General features: G+C 39.0%; 1 protein-coding gene across 1 annotated transcript in view; it reads left to right on the top strand.

The window, feature by feature from the left end:
• Positions 1-21,317, top strand: part of TBC1D30 (TBC1 domain family member 30) — a 54,276-nt gene extending 32,959 nt beyond the window's left edge. The window contains exons 6-14 of the mRNA XM_054186025.1: positions 1,068-1,253; positions 4,177-4,345; positions 5,835-6,003; positions 8,944-9,049; positions 14,673-14,785; positions 14,959-15,098; positions 16,742-16,948; positions 17,135-17,191; positions 18,518-21,317. Of these exons, the coding sequence (XP_054042000.1) occupies positions 1,068-1,253; positions 4,177-4,345; positions 5,835-6,003; positions 8,944-9,049; positions 14,673-14,785; positions 14,959-15,098; positions 16,742-16,948; positions 17,135-17,191; positions 18,518-19,299 (1,929 nt within the window). The 3' untranslated portion in view covers positions 19,300-21,317. The remainder of the gene's footprint in view (positions 1-1,067; positions 1,254-4,176; positions 4,346-5,834; positions 6,004-8,943; positions 9,050-14,672; positions 14,786-14,958; positions 15,099-16,741; positions 16,949-17,134; positions 17,192-18,517) is intronic.
• Positions 21,318-22,370: the final 1,053 nt, after the last annotated feature.

Here is a 22,370-nt window from a genome sequence, read left to right as displayed (position 1 = left end):
TTTTTTAAATAAATGGAATTTGGATTTATTTTGTTCTCTGCAACTGCTTTGGCAAAAATTACATCTTAATTCCCTTTAGCTCACCAAAATTATTTCATTGGCTTCTTTGTTCCTTCTTCTGCACTGGTCTGGTTAGTGTTATCTGCGAAAAAATTTGCTATTACTGTTGTTTTTTTGTTTTGTGGGTTTTTTTTTTCCCAATTTCTACTTTTTATTTTAAAAGAAAGACTGGAGTTTAATGGAGACTAAGGAACATAAGTGGTCTTTTTTCCTCCTCTCTAAATAAATACAAATGTTTGATGGGATTAAAAAGTATGTTTTATAATACAGCAATGGAGCATTTTTCAGCTGTTTTACAGGAGTGAAACACCTTTGTCTATGTATATTTCTCAGCTAATTAATGTTTAATATTTAAAGCAATGGGCAGTTTTAGGGAAAAGGTTAATAGATTTGTATTGATGTGGTGACTTAAATATTAGTCTGTTTACCTATTTAGGCAGTATTACTTTATTTAGGAGAGATTGTGTTTTGTAGTCACCTCAATTAGAGTATGTGGAGCAAAATACGTTCCTGGTGATTACAGTTGTCATCTGTACTTGGTAACTTAAGCTTATAGATACTATTTATGAAATATTAAACATTGCAGTACATGTTTTGCCTTTCACTTATAAATCTCTTAAATCTCAAAGACACTCTTTCTGGGTTTTTTTTATTGTTTGAAAATTTAGTTGCCTAGTAGTTCTTTTACACTTCGATAAAAACAGCTGCTCTTTTTTGTTCAATTATGAAGCTGTTGTCTTGCCTCTTTGAAAGGTAGGTATCTATTAGTATCTTCTGTGACAGCTTCATATGAACATCTTTTAGGTAACTTGTTTATTTAAGAGCTTGCTGAACCTATTTTTCTTCAGTAAGCTAAAGGTTTACAATTAAAAAAGAAACATTGTCATCAGCTTTGGGAGTGTGTATTGGGAGGGTGGAGGTGGAAGGAAAATTGGGACAGGCAGGAGAGCTAAAGGGGGAAGAAAGATGCACATCTTTACTGTCTCTTCTTGTCTTTTTCTTTAAAGGACCTTCACCGAACTGGTTGTAGTTCTTACTGTGGCCAGGAGGCAGAGCAAGATCGAGTGGTATTAAAACGCGTTTTGCTGGCTTATGCCAGGTGGAATAAATCTGTTGGCTATTGTCAAGGATTTAACATACTAGCTGCGCTTATTCTGGAAGTAATGGAGGGCAATGAAGGGGATGCCCTAAAAGTGAGTAAAATATTTTTTTTCAGTGTTGAAAATTGATTTTAGTTAGAACTTCAGAATCAACCAGTGCATGAATTTTGTAGGCTGCCCAAAAGAGCAGGACTCAAAGGAGTCAACCAACTTATATCTGTGGATTGTTCGTTGTTCTCTCTGAGCTAAAATGAACAGTTTGAATATTATAACTGTTAAATTTTTTTTCAAACAGAAGCTAATGAGGGCTTGGCCATAATAAAAATAAATGGGAACACTCCTACTGACTTTAGAATATCTTATCCCATAATTCCAAATCTGCTTCCAAACACCATAGGAAGCTGAAACCTTCAGATTCCGTTATCAGCCTCTTGTGTAGCAATAGCATGTGAGGCAGTTAATAAATCTGCTGCATTTTAAAGCAAATTCTAGGAAGACACAAATATTTAAAATGAAAGTAAATCACTTTGAAGACACTTTCTGGGCTATATTAGTCATGCAATGTTTTATTTTTGTAGACCTTTTCTGTTCTAATTAAAAGAAAGCTTCATGAAATTTATAATACGTCAGAAAATGGAAACACGGTTTACTATGGGACATGGTTTAAGGTTTGCCAAGATCATGTGCAAATTTCCTTAGGTAAACTTGCTCATATATGTGAGTTGGGGTCAAATTAATAAAAGGTGACTGTGACTCTTGAGATACTAAGCTGTCTGTTTTGACTTAGACACTGATTTAACTATGGTAAATATTTAAATTCACTCAGAGCTCCTAAAATATATAGAGCTTGTGATAGCAGAATCCAGCAAGCTGGTATTTAGTATTTCATTCTAGAGAACTGCCTGTAATAGGAAGAAAATACCATAATATACCTACTTTATATCAGAGAATAAAATTTCCATTCAATAATTCTTGCTAAAAATTTCCTCCGTATTTTTAGCTATAATTTATCACATCTTATTGTCATCTTATACTGTCCAGAAGCTCCTAAAACACATTATGATAATATAGGAAATATGATTGCCCAAGGTTTATGAAGTCCAAATTGAATATAAGAACTGTGTGCATCTTTATATTATTGGATTGTCTTTTACTGTGAGTGGAGTCAGGCTCCTTGAGCGAAGGAGACAATGGAATGGCGCCAGACTGCCCTGGGGAGGTAAAGTACTGAAGGCTGGTTAGCACCAAAATGGGTCTTACACGACAAAAATAAAAATGGAAAAGAAAGTGATTTCTTTTCCAAGCTTAGTGTGTGGGCTTTGCAGAGTTGGAATTTCCTGAGAAGTGAGAGGGGGGAAAAGGGAAGGGGGGGGGAAAAACACAACCAAAAAGGAACAAGGTAAGAAAAAAAAAAAAGGAATTGGGGGTTAGCACGTAGCTGTTCTGTTGTAGTCACCATGCCGTCTAAAACAAGTGATGAGTGACTTTCAAACAGCTGTAGAGGCTGTTGCCTGTAAAGCTGTCCTCAGGACTGGAGCTATGGGGAAGCTATGTTTGGATTATTGCAGGGTCTAGGAGTTAAGGGAGGAAGGGGATTCTCGGGGTTCACCAGTCAGGTCCCCTTTCTGGGAAGGATGTTACAAACAAAAGCTCCTTTTTTGGGAATTGTCTGCCAGAGGCTGGGAAACAGCTGGTACTGTGGACATCATGGGGCTTTAACAGCACAGGAGCCAACATGGTAGCCCAGCCAGGGATGCTTGCGTCTTTACTAGTTAAGGTAACCATGTTTAAGTTAAATCTCTGAAGACACCTCAAATTTAGCCTACTGAAACTGTGGTAAGCAAGAAAATCACAGCTTACATGTGTAGAAGCTGTCAAAGAATGCATAAAAGTCTTATAGATACTGAAACTTAAAAACCATTTTTTCCTCGACATTATTGTGGGGAAATATTACAAAGTCAAATAATAAAAATAAATATGTAGAGATGTGTCATGAAGAAAGTATCTATTGCAAACTGGTAAATACATAAGCTGCTTTTTTAAAAAAGCATTCTCAAAATAATTCACGTGCCAGTGAAACAGAATGGACTTCAGTGTTGCAAAAAGATTTCTGTTCTTTCCTATGCTCTCATATGTCGGAGATTTCTGAAGTAATACCACTCAATGGGAAGGGAGGAAAATCCTTTATAAAATGGTTTCTTTAAGGTAGGGATTTATGGCTTATGTCATATGAAATGAATGAAAACACAAATAGAGATTGTAAAAGATCATGAAGTGAAGGTCAGCATCTTCTGTTGGGCTGATGATATACATCAACTTCTGCATATTTCTTTGTTGCATTTGTTCATTCTCAAGAAGGTTTCACAGTATCCAGTTAATAATACATTACCACCCGTGTAGTTGAGCTGTCTCACTTGAAACAGATGTCTGTTTGAAATGTCTCATGCTGCTTAATTTAGCACCTTTTAAAGTGACAAGATGAAGTGCAGCACATGGTAACTCATCACAGTAAAATGTGTGGAGCGTTTATTTTAAAGAACAGTATCTCGCATTTTGGAGAGGGGGGAAAAAAAGATGATGTGGAAGATCGGTCTTGTAGTTGTGTCAGTTAACAACCAGAGGGAGGGACAGTGGAACTTTCCAACAGTGTGGAGAATCTCATAAACACACAGCATCAGAAGTGCCAAAAGGTGTCTTTGGCTTGAGTAATGGTCCCAATTTGGGGCATAGCTTACTGTGACATTGATTTTATTCATTAATGGTTCATAAATTCTGGACACCTTCAAGAGGCCTTTCACCTTGATTGCTTGTGGATACCTAGAGTACCTGTGAGTGGTTAAAATGATAATGTTTTCTCCCCATACAAATGGAGATACCAGAGGCATGTGTTGCCACTGGCTCCAAGCCATTCTTAAGTGAACTGAGAACTTTAAAATTCTATATTTTTTTTTCTGTTATTCCTAGAAAATAACTAGCCCTTTAGGTCCTACATGATTATATTTAATTTCCCCCACAGATCATGATTTACCTAATTGATAAGGTGCTTCCTGATAGCTATTTTGTCAATAATCTCCGCGCTCTTTCTGTGGATATGGCTGTTTTCCGAGATCTTTTACGAATGAAGCTTCCTGAACTGTCCCAGCACTTAGACACCCTGCAAAGAGCTGCTAACAGAGAAAGTGGAGGTAGGTTCAACAGAAAATGCTATTAAATTAGTTTTTCCTATTGTTTCATCTGAGCACTGGTTTAAAAATACGTGAGTGTTTACTTGAGTTTATTGCTTAGAATGTATATTTTAAATTTTTAAGGTGAAAGATGACGGTTTACGTTACTGATAATCTTAACATGAATAGGTGGCACTCTCAGGAAAAAAATAAAGGGGAAATATGTTGGTTCTATCACTAACTGCAAACAGAATTGTGTTGACAAGGATATGAAATCTATGGAGTGACAACACTGTAACACACAGCTTAGTACAAGGGCTACCTCGCAAAGGTCATTCCTTGCCTTAGCTCAAGATACCAGTCCTACCATTGCTCCTTCTAGTGGCTAGCTTACATAGCTGTTCTAGGAAGAGCTGCAACGTGAGAGCCAAAGGCGGCTGGTTAGTATTTCTTCACCTAGATGCTTAGCAATACACAGGTGCAAAACTCGTAAGTGCTTCTTGGGCTGCTACCTGAAAACGGGCTTTGCACTGTGATTTTTTTTTTTTTTTTCTGGTATAGCATTCCCTCCAGACTTGTTTGTTTGTTTTTTGTTTTTTTTTTTTAGAAAACAAGATAGAGCTCTTTTATTTGGGAGTGTTTTGGGGAGAGTAGGTGTTTTGTTGTTGGTTGGCTGGGCTTTTCTTCAGTCTGGAAGATAAGTGCACCCTGAGTTCCATCTTAGAAAAGACATGCTATCATGTTCCATGTAAATAAACTGTGACTGTGCCCAAATTGTATAAAAACAAAGAATGGGTATCAAGGAGGTATCTGCTGTTTGAAAGTGTTTTCGCAGGCAGCAGCCTCTTTGGTCACGGCCTTCAGTGCATCAGTTGACAATGGGATGCACAAAGTGTTCTCCGAGCATAACAAGAAAGTAAAACTTCAGATTTTCAGCCTGAAATACTAAATCTTGTTTGAAACTTAACAAGCCAAAGGGGAAACTGAATGTGTTATAGTCAATTCTGCTAGGCTGGCAGCACATCAAGATATTAAAACAGTAGAGAAGACTTTACAGAGACAGTCACCTTCACCTTCTTGTAGATAAAGACCTCTTATGACGTTAGTTTCTGAAGAAATGCAGAGGGTTTGGGGAAGTTTTTTGTTTTGATTTTTTTTTTATTTTTTAATAAAAGCTTTTAGCTCATATGACTTTGGGGAAGGAAAAGCAATCTTTCTAATATAAGAGAAAAAAACAAGCGTGATGGTGTTTTCCAGGGTTTACAGTCCAAAACCAATGCTGCTGCTTAAAGCTTTTTGCAGTGCAGCAGAATGAAAGGTGACTAAGTGTGTCATCTTTCCATCACTCTTTTTCTCGGCTTATCTTTGGGCAGCTGCAGGCTAAGTAATTTTTTAGCAATAACAGAGGTACTAGAATGTCTGGTAGATTTCAGTATGAAGCATATACTTCTTGTAAAATAATAGTAAATTACAATTATTTTAAACAGTTTTTTTTTTTTTTAAATTTCAGGAGGCTATGAACCCCCACTTACAAATGTCTTCACAATGCAGTGGTTTCTGACCCTCTTTGCCACTTGCCTGCCTAACCATACAGTTCTGAAGATCTGGGATTCAGTATTCTTTGAAGGCTCTGAAATTATACTGAGAGTAGCTTTGGCGATCTGGGCAAAGTTGGGAGAGTAAGTGGTCATTTTTATCTGATTTTTCTTTTCAGTATGAGGAATGTGTGTCACTCACGTTGCTCTGAAAAGCGTGTTCTCAATTCTAAACAGGATGCAATCTTTCAGTAGAATGTGCAGCTTTTTCAAAGCAGAATGAAGGTGCCTCTATGGCTCCCCCATCGTGTCAGAATGGGCATGATAATTAGCTGACCCTTGCTGCAGGAAATGTCTCCGTTGTTTGCGTTGGCTGTGTATAATGTCTTCATGCTATGCTAAAAGGTTGGTTAGACTTTCCAGATCATAGACCTCTGAGGGAGCTGGTAGATACTCTGTGGAAAGACATACAGAGAGAATTGAGGGTGACTAGCTAATTTAGTTGGTTACCTGAAGCTGGGGATGTTAATTCCCTTATTTTCGTTTAGAGACCTAAGGATTTGAGCCCATTGGCTATAGCCAAGAAGAGAGTTCAATATTATGAAGAGAATGATTTAGTGTTACATGGTTCTTTTCTGTTAAGGCCTGCAGACAAATTTTCCTGAGATTCTCTGCTTTTAAGCACATGCTAGTCAGGTTTCTATTATAGTCCTTTATGGCCTTGGAAACTCACCACATAGGACAGAACACAAGAGATGGTTAGTTCTTCTAAACTCCTGTGTTGTCATAGCAAATATTTGCATTCCGAAGTGTACGGTGCTCCTGGAGAAATGAGTTTTGTCACTGGCTTCAGTGGGAGGTGTGAGCTCTGACAGGTCGAGCAGATGTTAGTTCAGCTGGAAACTTTTTTCGGCTGGCATCAGCAGCTGCATGAAAGTTTTCTTGTGATGCCTATCAGCACTCGCCTTCCTCTTCCCCTGAGAATGAACCCCTGGGATTTATGTTTAGCTCTGCCCTTGGAGGTTTCATTTCTTTTTTTCTTTCTGAATAAATTAGCACTGCAGGCCAGTAGCATTGTAAGAGACTTTGTGTAGTATTTTTAATCTGAAGAATAATAATTAGAATAATAATTTCCTAAGAGCTTTATTTGTTCAGTTCATGAATTAAACTTGCATGAATCATTTGCATTAGGATTAAGCTGTATGTAGTCCCATTGTGCTTTATTACTTTGTACCATACCTTTAGATAAAAGGTCCTATTGCAGTGGGTCTCTGCGCACTTAAAAGCTGTAATTAAAAATGTTCCACCTCATAACATGATAAAAAAGAAAGTCACTGCTTTGAAGATTTTTACCATAGAGCTTAAAGCAAAAATGAAACGTGTTTTATAAAAATTGGAAGGAACAGAATGAATAAATCTGTAAGAGTATGTCCAAAAGAATAAGCCGTTCACATTGCATACCTTGTAACTATTGTTTGTGGGGAATGGGAGAAGGTCTGGGATATTTGGGGGCAATTAACAGAAAGGGACACTGGTGTGATAACTAGAGACCCAAAAGGTGATGATTCAGTAAAACTGAATAAGAATTGAAATTCACTAGGCTTGTGATTAGTGATATCAAATGAGATGAGGAAGTAAAAGATTGGTCTTTGCTGGGAGGAGACTGAGATTTTGTTCCTCTTTCTTCTCCACTAGAAATAGAACGGGGGGATTTAAAGAAGTGGGGCCTGAAACAGTGGTTATAGTCTCATGATCTTCATACTTCTCAAGACTATCTTTCTAGACGTGAAAATGGGGCGTGAAGTGCTTTTCCTAAAATGTGGGTGGTTCAATCATTCTTCTGTTCTGAGGGAGACTGAAGGAATGGGGAGGCTTAAAAATAGGTGCAGTAGAGAAAGCAGTATGTGGAGGTCATAAGAGACTGCAGGTATCAGGGAGAGCAAGCAGTAAGTTTGTGATAATTGGCTACATACCCATTGTTTCTATGCTCCTTTTTTTTTTTAACTATTTAATCATTCTTTTAGCTAAACTATGTTAAGACTTCAGTAGGGGTTTCATAGTTAAAGGGCTGTTCTCTTCAGACATTGGAGATCAACAGAAGCTTCCTCTTCTAATCCTTAAGAAAAAAAGGCTGTGTACTTTTTTGATCATTCCAGCAGCTGTATTTTACAGGGGAGGCTACAACACGTAGCCAGCAATGCACTTGTTTGGGATAGAAGTAAAACAAATTTTTCACTTGACAAGAGAGGATATTTAGCAGCTGACCCTAATGTATGTAGAAGAGCAACTCACAAAAGCATATTACTCATATTTATCTTCCTCTAGCTGACACTCTGTGAGTGATTCTGTGTTTTTAGAAAATTCAAAGAAAAGTGTGGGGGGGAAACAAACAACTCAAAAAAACCCCAAAACTAAACAAAAAAATCCAAAACAAAACAAAAAACAACAACAACAAAAAAAACAAACAAAAAAAGTCTGCATCTCTAATTCAGAAATAGCTTTCACAAGTATGCAGGATTATGAGTGAATTTTCCTTCATTATGCATTGTGTGAGCTCAGCTCTCTTGAATACAATGACATATATAAATACACCTATACTTAATTTACTCCACCGGAATGTTTTTTGGACAGCGAGTGTGTTCCTGTCTGACAAAAAGACAGTTCAGCCAGTGAATTCAGCAGTGAAGAATGGGTGACAAGGCAGTCAAGAAATCTTTATGCTCCTGTTTTGAGCAGGGAGCTCCCTTGTGCTAGTAGGAGGCAGGATTTGTTGATTCTCGTGTTGTAGAAGTGAAAGGGGCAGAAGGAATAACTTGTCTGGACGTGCATGAATCCTTTACCGTCAGCAGTCAGGACAGTAAGTGTGCTTACTGTGCTCAGTACATCCTTTTACTGCAACAGTATTTCCAATGTAATGTGCACAGTTTTATTATTTGGAAGTGTAGGTAGGATTACAATAAACTTAAGAATTAAGGCGACTAATGGAAGGGCATATGTTATGATAACAGAAAGTTCACTTTTGGCTTGGAGGTGTATAATCGTATGTAAAAGTAAAATAAAAAATCAACATGTATTTTGATGTAGGCAAATAGAGTGTTGTGAAACTGCAGATGAGTTTTACAGTACCATGGGCAAGCTGACCCAGGAGATGCTGGAAGACAGTCTGATTGACAGCAATGAACTCATGCAGGTGAGTAATTGTGATATAATTATTGTTAGTGTTTTCTGTGAATCCTTTAGGGGCTGATTTCTAACAAATGACACTTTTGTTCAGGTACTGCAGAAACCTGATCTCTCCCAGGAATATAAGTTTAAGATAACTAAGTTGAGCTAGCATGTCAACGGAACAAATAGATGACTTGCAGTTAAAGCTAAAATCTTGTCTTGTACATTGAGTATAGAGAACCACTAGGCTCCGTTTGATAAAAAATTGGTTGTATGTTGACAGCTGAAAGTTTGTTGTGATATAATGTCCAATTGGATTTACGCAAGTAAGATGTAGAATCTTTTAGTAGTTATAATTTTTAGGGTGTTTTATCTTTATGTTTTGGCCAGTTATTTATTACGTTGTGTCCTTTTCGTTCTGCAGACACTGGGAGACAAGAGTTTATCAAGTGAGAAGGGAAAAATATCCTTCATCATTTTAAAAAAAAAAAAAAAGCTATGAACAGTCGTCAGTGAACAACAAACAAAGACGTTTGTAGATAATTGCAGTCCCTGAATTCTTAAAGCATACGTCATTTTATGAGAACAAAGATCCACATTGTTCTGGGAAAGGAGAGGGACTTTAGTATTACAGATATAATTGTATTGATTTGCACTTACACTTTCTTTTCCTGATATCCTTGAGGTGTTGTCTACTTAGATGTTTTATAAAGACTTCATGCTATGGTTCTGCAACTTCCCTTTTGATGAGTTAGAATATGGTGATTAAATGGGTGCAAATTCAGAGCACATAATTAATCTGAAATTTTTTATGTGATTTAGGGGAAGGAGAAGTCAATTTCAGTATATGAAGTTGGATGAGTTTATTAGAGGAGTTAGCAGGTGACTTCTGTTACTTATTATTGGAAGCAAAACTTATTGACTGTCTGGGATAATACACTTCCATTGTCTGATGAAGTAAAGGATCACTTTCAGATTTTTGGCTTTTGTTATTGATGGTTTTTTTTGTTCAATGAGGGAGGTCTAGGAATGAGAGGTGAGCACTTGTGGCTTTGTTTTGCTTCAAAAATGGAAATGCAGCTGGTCAGAGGTACTTGCACGCTTTTAAAATAAGCGTTAAGGTTTCTCACAAGGCAGTTCATATATTGAGGATGCATGAGGAGGGTGGCCCAAGGTGACGCCTTCTCATATTCATTGTGTTTCAGTTCCTGATGTCAAGCGCAGTACAAAATCAAGATGTGGCACTTGTGACAAAGAATAATGTTGGGAAAGCTGACGTGGGTTTTAGCGACTCAGTGGGGATTTCTTTCTTCACCATTGTGTGTAATAGAAGATAAGGCATAGGTAACTTACTGGTTGGAGGGATGGAAGGATCTTTTTGTTTTTTTAGCTGTTGCAAATACAAGTATAATGAATTATCAGTCTTTTTGTGCTTCAGCAAAAAAATAAGCACTTGGTGCAAAGTATTCATAGTGTATGTGTGTATTTTGTGACACTGATAGGAGCATTAAGGTAGGTAGGATAGCATTGCTGTTGATACGGAGAACGTGGGAGGTTTAAGTTTTCTGCATAGAGAAGCAGTGTGTCTGTTTTTAAGATAGCATTCTTCAGGTGAAATGCAGGCACTGGCAGTGTAGCCATCTCCACCTGAGGTGTTCACTCGAGGCTCTCTTTGTTGTAAGTGGAGTTAGGCACTACAGGTGTTTACCATTAGGGGATACGAATGCCACCATGTGCTTGCCTGCTGCATTTGAACAATTCTCTCTGCGTTGGAGAAGAAAATAAAGAAATATGAACCATTGCGTTAATGAAAGGACCCAGGCTGCTTGAAGACACTGTTTTTTAAATTGCTCTAGGCTTTTTCGGAGGAGTCAGACAGAGATGAACGTTTGGACTGCTTTGTTTACAAATTGTTCTTTCTCCACGCCGTCCGCCGCCGCGGCCCCCCACCCCCCCACTCCCGCCCATCAAAATCAGATCCATGAATTTACATCTAATACTCTTTACAAAGGGGCTCAAGGATTGGTATCCTACTGCAGGAAAGGATTAATATTCTGCTCTGCCTTCCCTACACATTTCAGTAAAGGTTGCTGGTGGCAGTCACCTCACTTTAGGCTTGCACGATGCTTACATTTGCATCTGAACTACTTGTGCAGGCTCACTTAAGCCGGTGAAGAGTAACAGGCCCTTCTCCGCCACTAGAAAACAAATTGTGCTCTAGAAAGCCCTTCCTTTGGTAGTTTAAAGAGGGAGGTAAGGCTTTAGGGCCAAGTGCTGAAGGAGCAGATGTCTAAAGTAGATGAGAGGACTCCTGTCCTCATTCTCTCCACCAGCATGTATACTTGCTGCAAGTTTATCGTTAAAAATGCCTGCCTTTCTCCTCCCATGCAGACAGTACATTACCTAGGACTGTGGGCTTAAAGCTTTTGCAGATTTGGCCCTTGCGTTGCAAGAGTTCTTACAATGTCATGCTGAGGAGAGCATGGAGGGATTGGAGGAGCAAGCAAGCTTAGAGCTTCCTCCTTTTTCAGATGGAACGGTTTAGGTAAATAAAGGGTAAGGGCTGTACACATCAGATGCTAGACTGGGTATGTATTCAGGGCTAGAAGTTAAACAAATACAGTATTCAGTAATGTCATTTTATTGGCCTATTAATAATCTTTTGTTCAAACATGGAGATAGAAGGCTGTACGACAGGTGCCTGCATATATTCTAAACAGCATGTGCTAGATTGAGTATATACTTTCATGTCTTCTCAGAAAGTGAGCGTTTTTATGAGCAACTAAACTAATTCAGTTTGTACGCCTAGAAACATTCCGGCACAGAGGAGCTAAGAAGCAAACAGGAAAAGGAGAGGAATCCCTGCGTGTTTACTGTGGTGGAGGGCAACAGGGATTAATCCCTCTGTAGTACCCTAGCATTTTAGACTGTCTCCTGTAGACAGCTACTCTGATTTCCTGGTATTCACTAGTAGCACTTTGTTTTCTTATGGGTTTGGTTTTGCTTTTTGTTTTATTTTCTTAGTGAAAGTGAAAAGAGAGAGGAGCCTTAAACCAGTGTGGGGTGGCTCTTAAGAGTGTTTGAGCTGTCTGCAATGGCAAAACTGCTTACCCTGTTTTAGAAGCCACAGCCCAAAACCTTCTGTACGGTATTCTGCTGAGGGTGTAGGTAGCTTTGCATTTTTAGGGTAAGGCAAAGGAGTGACAAATGCTACTGATTTGAGGTGAGACGAGAGGGTTTTTTTCCTTGTCTTTTTTTTCTTATTCCCAGGATCTGTCCCTTATGGCCATAAATAAGATAATAAGTTCGGCTGCATCATGCTTTGTATGGGTAGGCTGTTTCCCTCTGGCACAGCTCACCAGAATTAATCAAATGGCATCCAAGGCTGTGTACAAACTAGGAACAGGATGCTTTGACTCTGAAGCATTGCTGTGAGGAGATCACAAGTGGTGATTGACAATATTTTTTTTTTAAATTTCCAGTGGCACTTACATCAGCATAAAATTTGTTTGTGAATCTCATAGCCAGGTGGCAAGTGAGGCCTCCAGTTATAATCTGATAACAAGTAATTAAGTTAAAAATGTGTATGCTAAATGAAAGAAGTTGCACAGGGTCTGGAAGAGACACGGATTGGAGACAGGCAATAGCTAAAAGCGTAATCTAAAACAGTAGGTGCAAGGAGTAAATGGAGGGCTCAGTGTCGACTGTTCCACTTAAAGGGTAACTAGCATATGGAACAAGTTACCTGAAAAAGGCTGTTGACATAAAGAGCAGAAATAAATTCCAGACACACCTCCTTCTCTATGAAGGGAGAGAGTTGAGACATATGGGGGGAAAAAAACCCAACAGGAAAGTGTGGTGGAGATCAAACAAGCAGGCAGACATGTAGGGCCAGAGGTAGGTCTTTCTCCAGATCATAAAATTCCTTCGTCTGCTAGACTGCCGGGATATCGCTGCTTAAGCCCTAGAGAATATTTGTCTTTCACAGTAGCATTGCAGTTTCACAGAGTGGCAAAGCTTCCAATTCATGCTCTGCGTTTTTGTAGGCTTTCTCCTTTGCCTTAGAGTCTGTGCATGGCTTGAACTGTAAAAGCATTTTCATGCAGAAAGCTGTTGAACTGCACTGATCCCTGTGCCTGATCCAGCCAGGAGTGTCCTTCCTGTTCCTCGTTGCATAAATCATTGCTGTTAGTGACACTTTTTTTTTTTTTCTTCTGTCAGGAAAGGTCTAGTACTGAATTCGTGTTTGCAGTTTTCCTTAGTGTATTTAGCACAGACGAGGCACAGTTCAAGAATGGATTATGGAGAAACTGTTCAAAATTTCCTTTCATCTTAATTGAGGCAGTTTGCCTTCAGATGAAAATGTCACTGACTTAATAGCACAGGAAAAAAAAAAATGTAAGTGAAGATTTCCTGTCATAGCTAATGAGAATTTTTTTCTTTGCCATCTTTCAGAAGACATTTAATTTTCAAGACGGGGAACAGCTTTAATATTTCAGAGAAACTGTGAGAAATTATTTTTTGGCTATTTTTTTCTTTTTACTTCTGACATTCTGACACACAGTGAATTGTGTGTCAGTAATTTGAAAGCCCTGAATAGTTATAAGTGTACAAAAACAGGGGGAAAAAGGGCAACTAAAATAGGTAAGAACAAATCAGCAGTGATATTACAATGAATATGATGTGTCTTTCTGCGGGGTTGGCTGGCGACACGCATTCTGTTACTACAAAAATAATGCCTAAAGCAAGTGCATTTGCAGCTATTGATCTTCTTTAACTCTGAGTATTGAAGTAAATAAAATGTATTAGAGGCTTTTATGGCCTTGTTTAACGTTCTGGGGACTATGTGCTGAGTTCAGAGAATTGCAGAGTCGTTTCTTTGTTCACCATAGAACAAATGCCTTTTAAAAAAAACCAACGACTACTACCCCACCTCCCTCACCCCCCATAAAAAACACAAAACAACCTCACAAAAAAACCCCTAAAACAAAACACCAAAAAACCTTTACAAAACAACAATCAAACCCAGAAACTGAGAGGAGAAAAGTTAGCTGCATAATGTTGGGTCCTTCTTCTTTGGCCATATTTTTTTGTGGTGAAGTGATTTCCTTCACACAAGCTCTTGGAGCTGCTCAGGTGAAGTAACGGATCTGTTAACTGTCCACATCAAGTGAGGATTTGCTCCTTCCTGTCTATGCTAGTGACAATACATTGTTGAATACTTGAGCAGAAATGTAGGTCTTCTGGAAGATCCTCAAAACCTCAATGATGCATTCATGTAAGTGAAATCATAATTGGAGGAGGAGGATTTCTGGTGTGCTGGCAAGGAGAGGATTGACAATGATTATTAAATAAGTACAGGAGTTTAAAATGACCCTACATCTCATGTTATCCATTCCCTTTTTTTTTTTTTTTTTCTCTAAACCATGTATTTTTCTAGTGAGTCAGTCTTTACTTTTCTTATAGGAAATACTGACTGAATCATAAAACTAGACCATTTCCATTTTCTTGCAGCACATGAGAATATGCAGCCTTTAATCCTGCAAGACTGTGAAAGTCTGTTCATGGGGAAAAAAAAATCTTTTGTGGCACTGTTAGTTAAAGCAAAATTTTTAAAAGTGCACTTTTTCTTTCTTTTTTTCCCCTAGACTGTTTATACCATGGCTCAGTTTCCCTTCCCACAGCTGGCAGAATTAAGGGAGAAATACACATACAACATTACTCCTTTCCCTGCAGCAGTTAAATCAACTTCACTTTCAGGGTAAGTTTGAAATGCGTTGCTTATGGCATATAGGGTTATTGTTTACCCTACACAGATAGTGAAAAGGCAAGTGTCATCGTCCCTTGTGTGCTCCTAAAGAACATAAAGATGCTTGGTAATGATCATATTTAAAAATATCTCTTTCTTATTTCTCTTATGTTCTCATTTGACAGAAGGCTAGGCAGAACCAGAGACAGTGATGAGGAGAATGACCTAGATGATGAAGACTCAATTGCCAATGCAATTGGCTGTCTTGGACCATTAAGTGGGTTTTTGGCACCAGAGCTCCAAAAATACCAAAAACAGATGAAAGGTAAAGGTGCTTTTGTTCATTTTGGAAAACATAGTTAAATCTGCATGACCTTGAAGAAATTGTCTATAGCTTCCTCTATGAAAGCTGCTATGAAAATTGTATTTTATATTCGTGTAGAGATTACAGCAGGTACCAAATTACTTGCTCTGCGGTCCATGAACATGTCTTCAAAGTCAGGTTTGAAGGCTGCATGTATACAATAAATGACAATGTGTGTTAAGGATTTGGCTACGGTGATGGTTAAAAAATCAACCCCATAGTGTTGCCTGCCCACAAAAAAAGAAGCATGCGTTTGGAAAAAAAGTCCACCCTAAATCCGTGCTTATTTCCAAGAAAGCTGTTAGGTAGTCAGCATTTTATGAAGAGTGTACATGTAATAAATAATCTTGGCCTTTTGTAGCATATGCGTGGCTAATACTGGAACCTGTCAGCAGTGGGTGAATTCTGTAGGTCATTTTCACCACTCTTTTGGCCAAACCTTCAGACTGTTATACGTTTTGGCTATATTCATGTTTTTATAAAATTGGGTAGGGTTTAGGGTGTTCTGACAAAATGTCACTATTTTTCAAATCCCTCCATGTTGAAATGAAATTTCTGACAGAACTGCATGTTCACCTGTGCAAGCTCTACAAACAGAACAAAATTCTGATCCATACAAGAAAAGCGGATAATTCTATTAACTTGCAGCCTTTATGAAATGGTACTGGATCAACAGTGATTTTATGATATCCTGGGAGAGGCTGTAACTATTTATCTTCCACCCTCCCCACAGACTGATGTAGCAGTTGCTGTTACCTGATTTACACATCATCATTCTTGTGGCTTGTTTTTGCTGCGACCTATAAGCTGTAATTTTCCTCTTGATTGCTGTGGTGTTGTTGTTTTTTCCTTCCTGAGGGACTGTACGTCTCTACCTGCCGCTTCAAGCTAGCGCTTAGTCAGAACATCAAACTGCTGTTGCAAACTAAGCCAAAGCCAAACAAACATCCCTTGAAAAAGAATTATCCCCTTGACCCTGGAGTGCCAGTTTGGTGGTGCATCAGAAACAGCTGTGAAAATAAATTGCACGGCTGCTGTTGCTCTGCAGCTGTTGATCAGAGATGCTTTCAAGTTGCCTGAACCTCAGCTGCTCTGTGCTTATCCCTCTTGTTGCTACTAGCAGCTTTCTCCCTGTGGTGCTGTAACTGTTTCTTGATGCCTCTTCCTGGTATCACCAGGTCAGTTGTTTAATCCCATGCCTGCTTGACTGTAATGTATTTTATAACTTGCATTGTTAGCCTCCTCTTTGACCAACTGAGTGTCTTTCATAATTAGTTTCTGAATTACTTTAGTGATAGCTTGATGTAATTTTGGGTAACTGAAGAACTGTGCTTATAACTTTGCTTTGCTATGTTAATTGACTTTTGTACTCTTTAAACTCCCCTCAAACCCTTGCCATTCTTAAGCAGTAGTTCTAGAAATGTAATACTTATTATAAATAGTGCAGCTTTGTTAAATGTGCATATTATAATAATTTTTTAATTAAAGCGTACAGTCAAATAAGACAATAGGAATTGGACATAGAACTCCCTTGTAGATAATCTGCAGAACTCTTGAGTATGCCAATTTACTCCTCATGTCCACTTTGTTCATGCTCTGTGCAGATCAGAATGAAGAACAAAGTCTGGGTTCCAGTAACATTGCAGAATTAAGTCCAGGAGCAATAAACTCTTGCCGAAGCGAGTATCACGCTGCTTTTAACAGCATGATGATGGAGCGTATGACCACTGATATTAATGCACTGAAAAAGCAATATTCCAGGATAAAGAAGAAGCAGCAACAGCAGGTTCACCATGTGTATATCAGAGCAGGTAACATATCAAAACATGCTTCGTTTACTGATTACTGCAAGCTAACGTCATCATAGGAGACCCATTCTTTTACGTAGACAAAACAAGAGAGACTGATGGAATATATAACACATTAGTAGTAAAGGGGTACCGCTTCCTACAGACAGATTGTAAATGAGAACGTGATGTTTTTTCTTCTTTTGTCAGGATCTGAAGATGACGACCCTGGGATTTTTTTAGGTCCCAGGGACCAGCTGAACAATGGTATTTAAAAATGTCTTTGCTGTCTGGGTGCATTGCGTTGATCTCTCTGATTAAAAACTTTAAATCTTTGGCATTCTTGGAGTTGACATACTGATGCACTGGAAAAAGTGAAACGAGGAGATGAGTACACTTCAGACCAAGTGTCAGGTAGATTTCTAGCTGGCCCGTATTATCTGAACTCCTCTCATTTCATCTGGGCATGGCAAATTATGCAGCTGAAGAACTAGCTTAGGTGTTCCATTGTGGCTGGCAGTTTATGTAGCCATAATGATTCTGCTGTGAAGATTGAGCCAGACATCAGTCCGTTAATTAGTAATCTGTCTTATGGAGTCTGTTTCCCCAATTGGCAAACTCAAAATGTAGGGCTTAGCACGAGCAGTGCAGCTGAAGGTTTTAGCGCGTGTGCAAGCTGAACACAGCCCACCCCACTCATTCCTCCTCACTTAGGTATCATCTTTCTAAGTCAGCGTTGAACCATGGAGATGAGTCACCATGGAGAATTTCTATTCCTCTATTAGATTGTCTAAACTTGTCCTAGCAGGAGCATTTGAATACACAGAGCTGCAATTTTTTGTTAACATCATTTGTAAGGAAATTTTTTTTTTTAAATATTGTCAAAGTATTTGCTTTGAACAAAGGCTGTAGCCAGTAGAAACAGTGCAAACAGTAAAATGTTAATTCCCAAGGATTGCCAACCCTCACCTCCAAACACAAACCTTTCTAATCTTACTAATCATGATGCGGGGCTGGGTTTGTGGTTTAATCAAACTGTCATCTACCTACCTAATTCTGAGTCTACTGCTCTGGTTTAAGAGGACCCAATAGAAAAGAGTTGGTGCGGTTTATCCATTAAAAATACATTGGTTCATTCTCCAGTCACACAAGCCTCATGGAGAGGCTTATTTGACTGTCCTTGTACAGGGATTGAATTGCCTCCGATGGGAGAGAAATGCAGGAGAGGGGAAAGATCAGAAGCCAATACTAATGTTAAACTACCAGTTACAGTTCAGTTCCAAAAAGTGAGAAGTTATTTTTGTTATGATTTATTTTCATGATATTCCTGTCTCAGGACTTACCCGTAGGCAAGAAGCAGGGAGGCTTCTTGTTTATTATAGAAGGAATGTTTAGTATAGAAGTTACAGCTTTCTGTTCGACCCCCAGATGTAAGAGAAATTCAGTAATTTTTAAAATTTTTTGAATACCAGACAGTCCTACAAACCTTTGCTGTACCTCAAGAAAGCCATCAAATTTCGTGGTGGATCCTTAGAACATTAACTTGTTTTGATCTTTAACAGCACTGTGTTTCTTTTAAACACTTTCTTTCAGACAAAGGGCCAGTTACCAGCCTCCTCCCTTCTCAGGTAAACCATTCCCCGGTGATAAACCACCTGCTTTTAGGAAAGAAGATGAAACTGAATAACAGGTCTCTCAAAAATGCTGTTATTCACATCCCAAGTCACGCTACAGGGAAGATGTCTCCCATTCCCCAAGAAGATCTTAAAACAAAACTGAACTCTCCGTGGCGCACTCACATACGAGTTCATCGAAAGAATCTTGCTAGGGCCAAAGGCCAGCTGGGCTACGGGGATACCGTAGGACTGATAGATGAGCAGAGCGAGAGCTGTAAAACAAATAGTCCTGGTGCAAAGGAGGAGACTTTCAAGCATTCTGATTTTGGAGAAAGAGAAGGAGGTGGTTTGGATGACAGGACTACTCGAAAAGCTGACCGGCAGTCGCCTGAGCCAGTGTCTGCAGACAGCAGCACAACCATGGCAGTGGTTCAGCTGAAACTGGAAGCGCTGGAACTCACCTCAGATAACAAAACCAATACTGAGTCAACATCCCATCAGTCCGGCCAGCCACGTTTATCAGAGTCTTCCCGTTCATCCAGTGACAGCGGAAACCTGGCTAAATCTCCTCAGCCTGCGAACCCAAAGCCTCAAGTCTTCAATCCTTTTCCCAGTGTCAAGCCTCTTCGAAAGTCAGCTACAGCCAGGAATTTAGGGCTGTATGGCCCCACTGAAAGAACACCAACTGTACACTTCCCACAGATGAGCAGAAGTTTCAATAAGTCTGCCAGTGGCAACAGTGGGACCAGGAAACGATGATGTACCACATGGCGCTTTCTGACAGCAAGAAAAAATTTGTATTGCTTTTTTTTTTTTAAAAAAAAAAAAATGTGTGCGCGTGTATGTGTGTCCCAAAGGGTTTCTAATCTTTAATTAAGTAATGGGGACAAAAGTGGTTACCAGATGTATAAATATGTGTCTTTGAAAATTGTGCTGCTGTGTTGTTATGGGATAGATTAGCGAAGATGCACTCTGGCACCCCATTGTCGATTCTGATGGTTCTGTGGTAAAATAAACATTGATTTGCAGTGTGAAGCATACTGTTGCTTTAAATTGAACTCAGACATAAAAACCACCGTCCGCCTTTAACTCCTCAGCCCTCTGTGGCTGCCTCCTGTCTCTTTCAAAGCTTGAAGGACAAATTGCAGACAGGTCTAACAGTTTTTGTGACTGTTACGCAGCTTCCCCATTAGACCTCACCATCACGCTCTGTGAATGACTGGAGAAGCCGTGACTACCGGAAGCACAAGCAGCCCTAGCAATCAAAAGCATCCCTTTGTGTCTGACATTAACCGCTTGCCTACCTGGCACCTGCCTTCAGACGTTCCTGAGCAGCATTTTGTGCTTCTCTTCCCACAGCAGTCCCCTCCTGATATGGTTTCTAATAAAAATGTAATCAGTGAGCATAAGGATAGCAGACATAAGTCCATCCACAACACTGGTTTGCTCCTTTTTTGATACATATGTACATACATACATCTCTGTTACTGCTGGAGAGTTGCAGCACTGCAAAGTTAGGAATTAGGTACAACTATAGGTGTAGTTGTATGAATATTATGACAAATCTTGGCTTCAATGGATTTAAAAGCTGTTATCATGTCATTAAATCATATTTGCCAGCTTAGCAGTAGGTAAAATATGTGAATGTTCCAAAGTAGTTTAGGGTTTTAAATTCTATAAATAGAGCGATTAGATACTTAGGGTGCCACTTACTGTTAAAAGCCAACACATCAGCCACTGCGTGAGTGGGATGGACCCATGGGACTGCCATGGGCTTCCATGGCTTGCTTCTGGTTTGGTGGGAAAGAGCAATGGCAAAGCAATAAGCTGACTATTTGCTTCCAAATCAAAAAGCAAAGCTGGTGAATACCGTAAGACAAGTACTTTAAGTACTTCCCCCCCCCCATACATTAAACAGACAGTCAGAGAAACTAAATGTGAACAATTCAATTCCAGGGTCGCAAAATCAAGCACTCCAAAAAACGCAGGTTGCTCTTAAAATATTACATCTCTGCTGAATTGTATGTGTTGACTGTGATTTGTTACACTATTACTTCTGAGTTTCCCATGACATGAAAGTGCCATTATTTTAAAGTGGAGTAAAAGCAGTAATGATGTATCGGCCCCATCGTATGTAATATCCTACTTTCTCTTTTAAAATTCTGTGTTAAATTTGTGAATTAACATATCATTGTCTATTTTAATGTATCCCATAACCTATGGGATGTTATATGAGTTTTACTGTATGCCATAACTTACAAGCTGTACAATATACCCTTGTTTATTATTGTGGGGACAGTTTTATTTTGTTGTTGTTTTATACGAGTGTATGAATATGAAATAATATACAAGTATGAATACTATAAATATAAACCAGATGTAGATCAGATCTTGCCCCTGCCTTATTTTCAGGTTATAGTAGTATTGTCACTGATGATTATTTATAGTGCTAAGTAAATTTAAAATAACGTAGAATTTAGTCATTGATCACGGACTATATGAGAATTGTTTCTGCCTTGATTTAGAAGAAATGGACTTCTCAAAATTTTACTGTGAATCATTCTCCCCAGTTTTTCCTTAGCTTCAGTCTATCACGTGGCTGTATACTGAACAATACATACTGAAAAATAAAAGGACTGTCATTCTGCAAAAACGACTAAAATGTCACAACTGTGTGCATGAATTTTCAACATGTTAAGATGTAATTAAGCAATGGAAAATTCACAGGCTTTGCACAGATATTGGTCTGGGGAAAGAAATGCCAATAAAATACTAATTCTAGCAATTCAGACCGACTCAGTAATTGACGAGTGTGCTCTGAGGGGCTTGTACTTGTACTCTACTTGGGGCAGTGGGATTGAAGCGAAGGAACCACGGCAACTCGGGGCTTTGGTTTGATGCCGTTTGCGGCAGGAAATTTTCTTTAAGTAGTGCTAGCTGAGAAAATGGGATGTCATTTTAGCTGTTCAGTAACTCGAAGGACGTTCACTCTCCACTTGAGATCTGCGTTCAACATATACCAAAAGCAACTCCATCGCTTGGTACTGAGGTGGAACATTAAGACGAGGTCCAGAGAACCAGGAAACTCCAGACAAGTTTTCAATTATTTTTCCCTAAAGATCCCTTCAGCAAACGAGGTCTGGTGACGCAGCCGTGCTGGGAAGAGTGGCACTGCAGTGCTGGGGACCTTGGGAAGCACGGTGGTGGAAGTCTCTGCTGCAAAACCCTCTGCATTTTGTTCTCCTTGGGGCCTCTTCCTATTAATCCTCTCTTCCATGCAACTAAATGACCTTTCTGTTTGTTGGGGTTTTTTTAAACTCCTTGAACCTTTTTTTGAGAATGTTTTTGCTAGGGTCAAGCTGACTTTTATTTCTGAGAATGCATTTCAGCATCACCAAATGGAAGCTCTCAAGGGATGGATGTTTGATTTAGCTTTGAGGACACTTGCGGTCTTGCAAGTGGAAACAGGTCTGAAGCTATTCTGAGGTTATTCGAAAGTGCCTGTGCTTTTGGGGTAGGAATGGTAGACGTTAGAAATTGGCTTTTCAGAATTGCAGGCAGCAAACACTTGATTCTGTCCACAACTGCAGCTAGGCAAAATATAATTTTGTATACGTAACAAAAATAGTACCAGAATCCATTCAAAAGAACATAAGTGGTTGCTATAAAGGCAACAAAACATTATTTCAAGAAAAAATGAAATGGAGCCCTTTACGTTGATATTTTCAATTCAGGTAAATGTTAAATTTCAAAATTTGAAGAGAGACTTTTAATCTGTTTCAAACCTCCACAACACGTATTTTAAACCATGTGAAATTGTTTATACAGCA

Source organism: Rissa tridactyla, chromosome 1 (assembly GCF_028500815.1).
Source record: "Rissa tridactyla isolate bRisTri1 chromosome 1, bRisTri1.patW.cur.20221130, whole genome shotgun sequence".
Lineage (NCBI taxonomy): Eukaryota > Metazoa > Chordata > Aves > Charadriiformes > Laridae > Rissa > Rissa tridactyla.
Note: the sequence above shows the minus strand (reverse complement) of the source record. Positions and strands in the feature narration are given on the sequence as shown.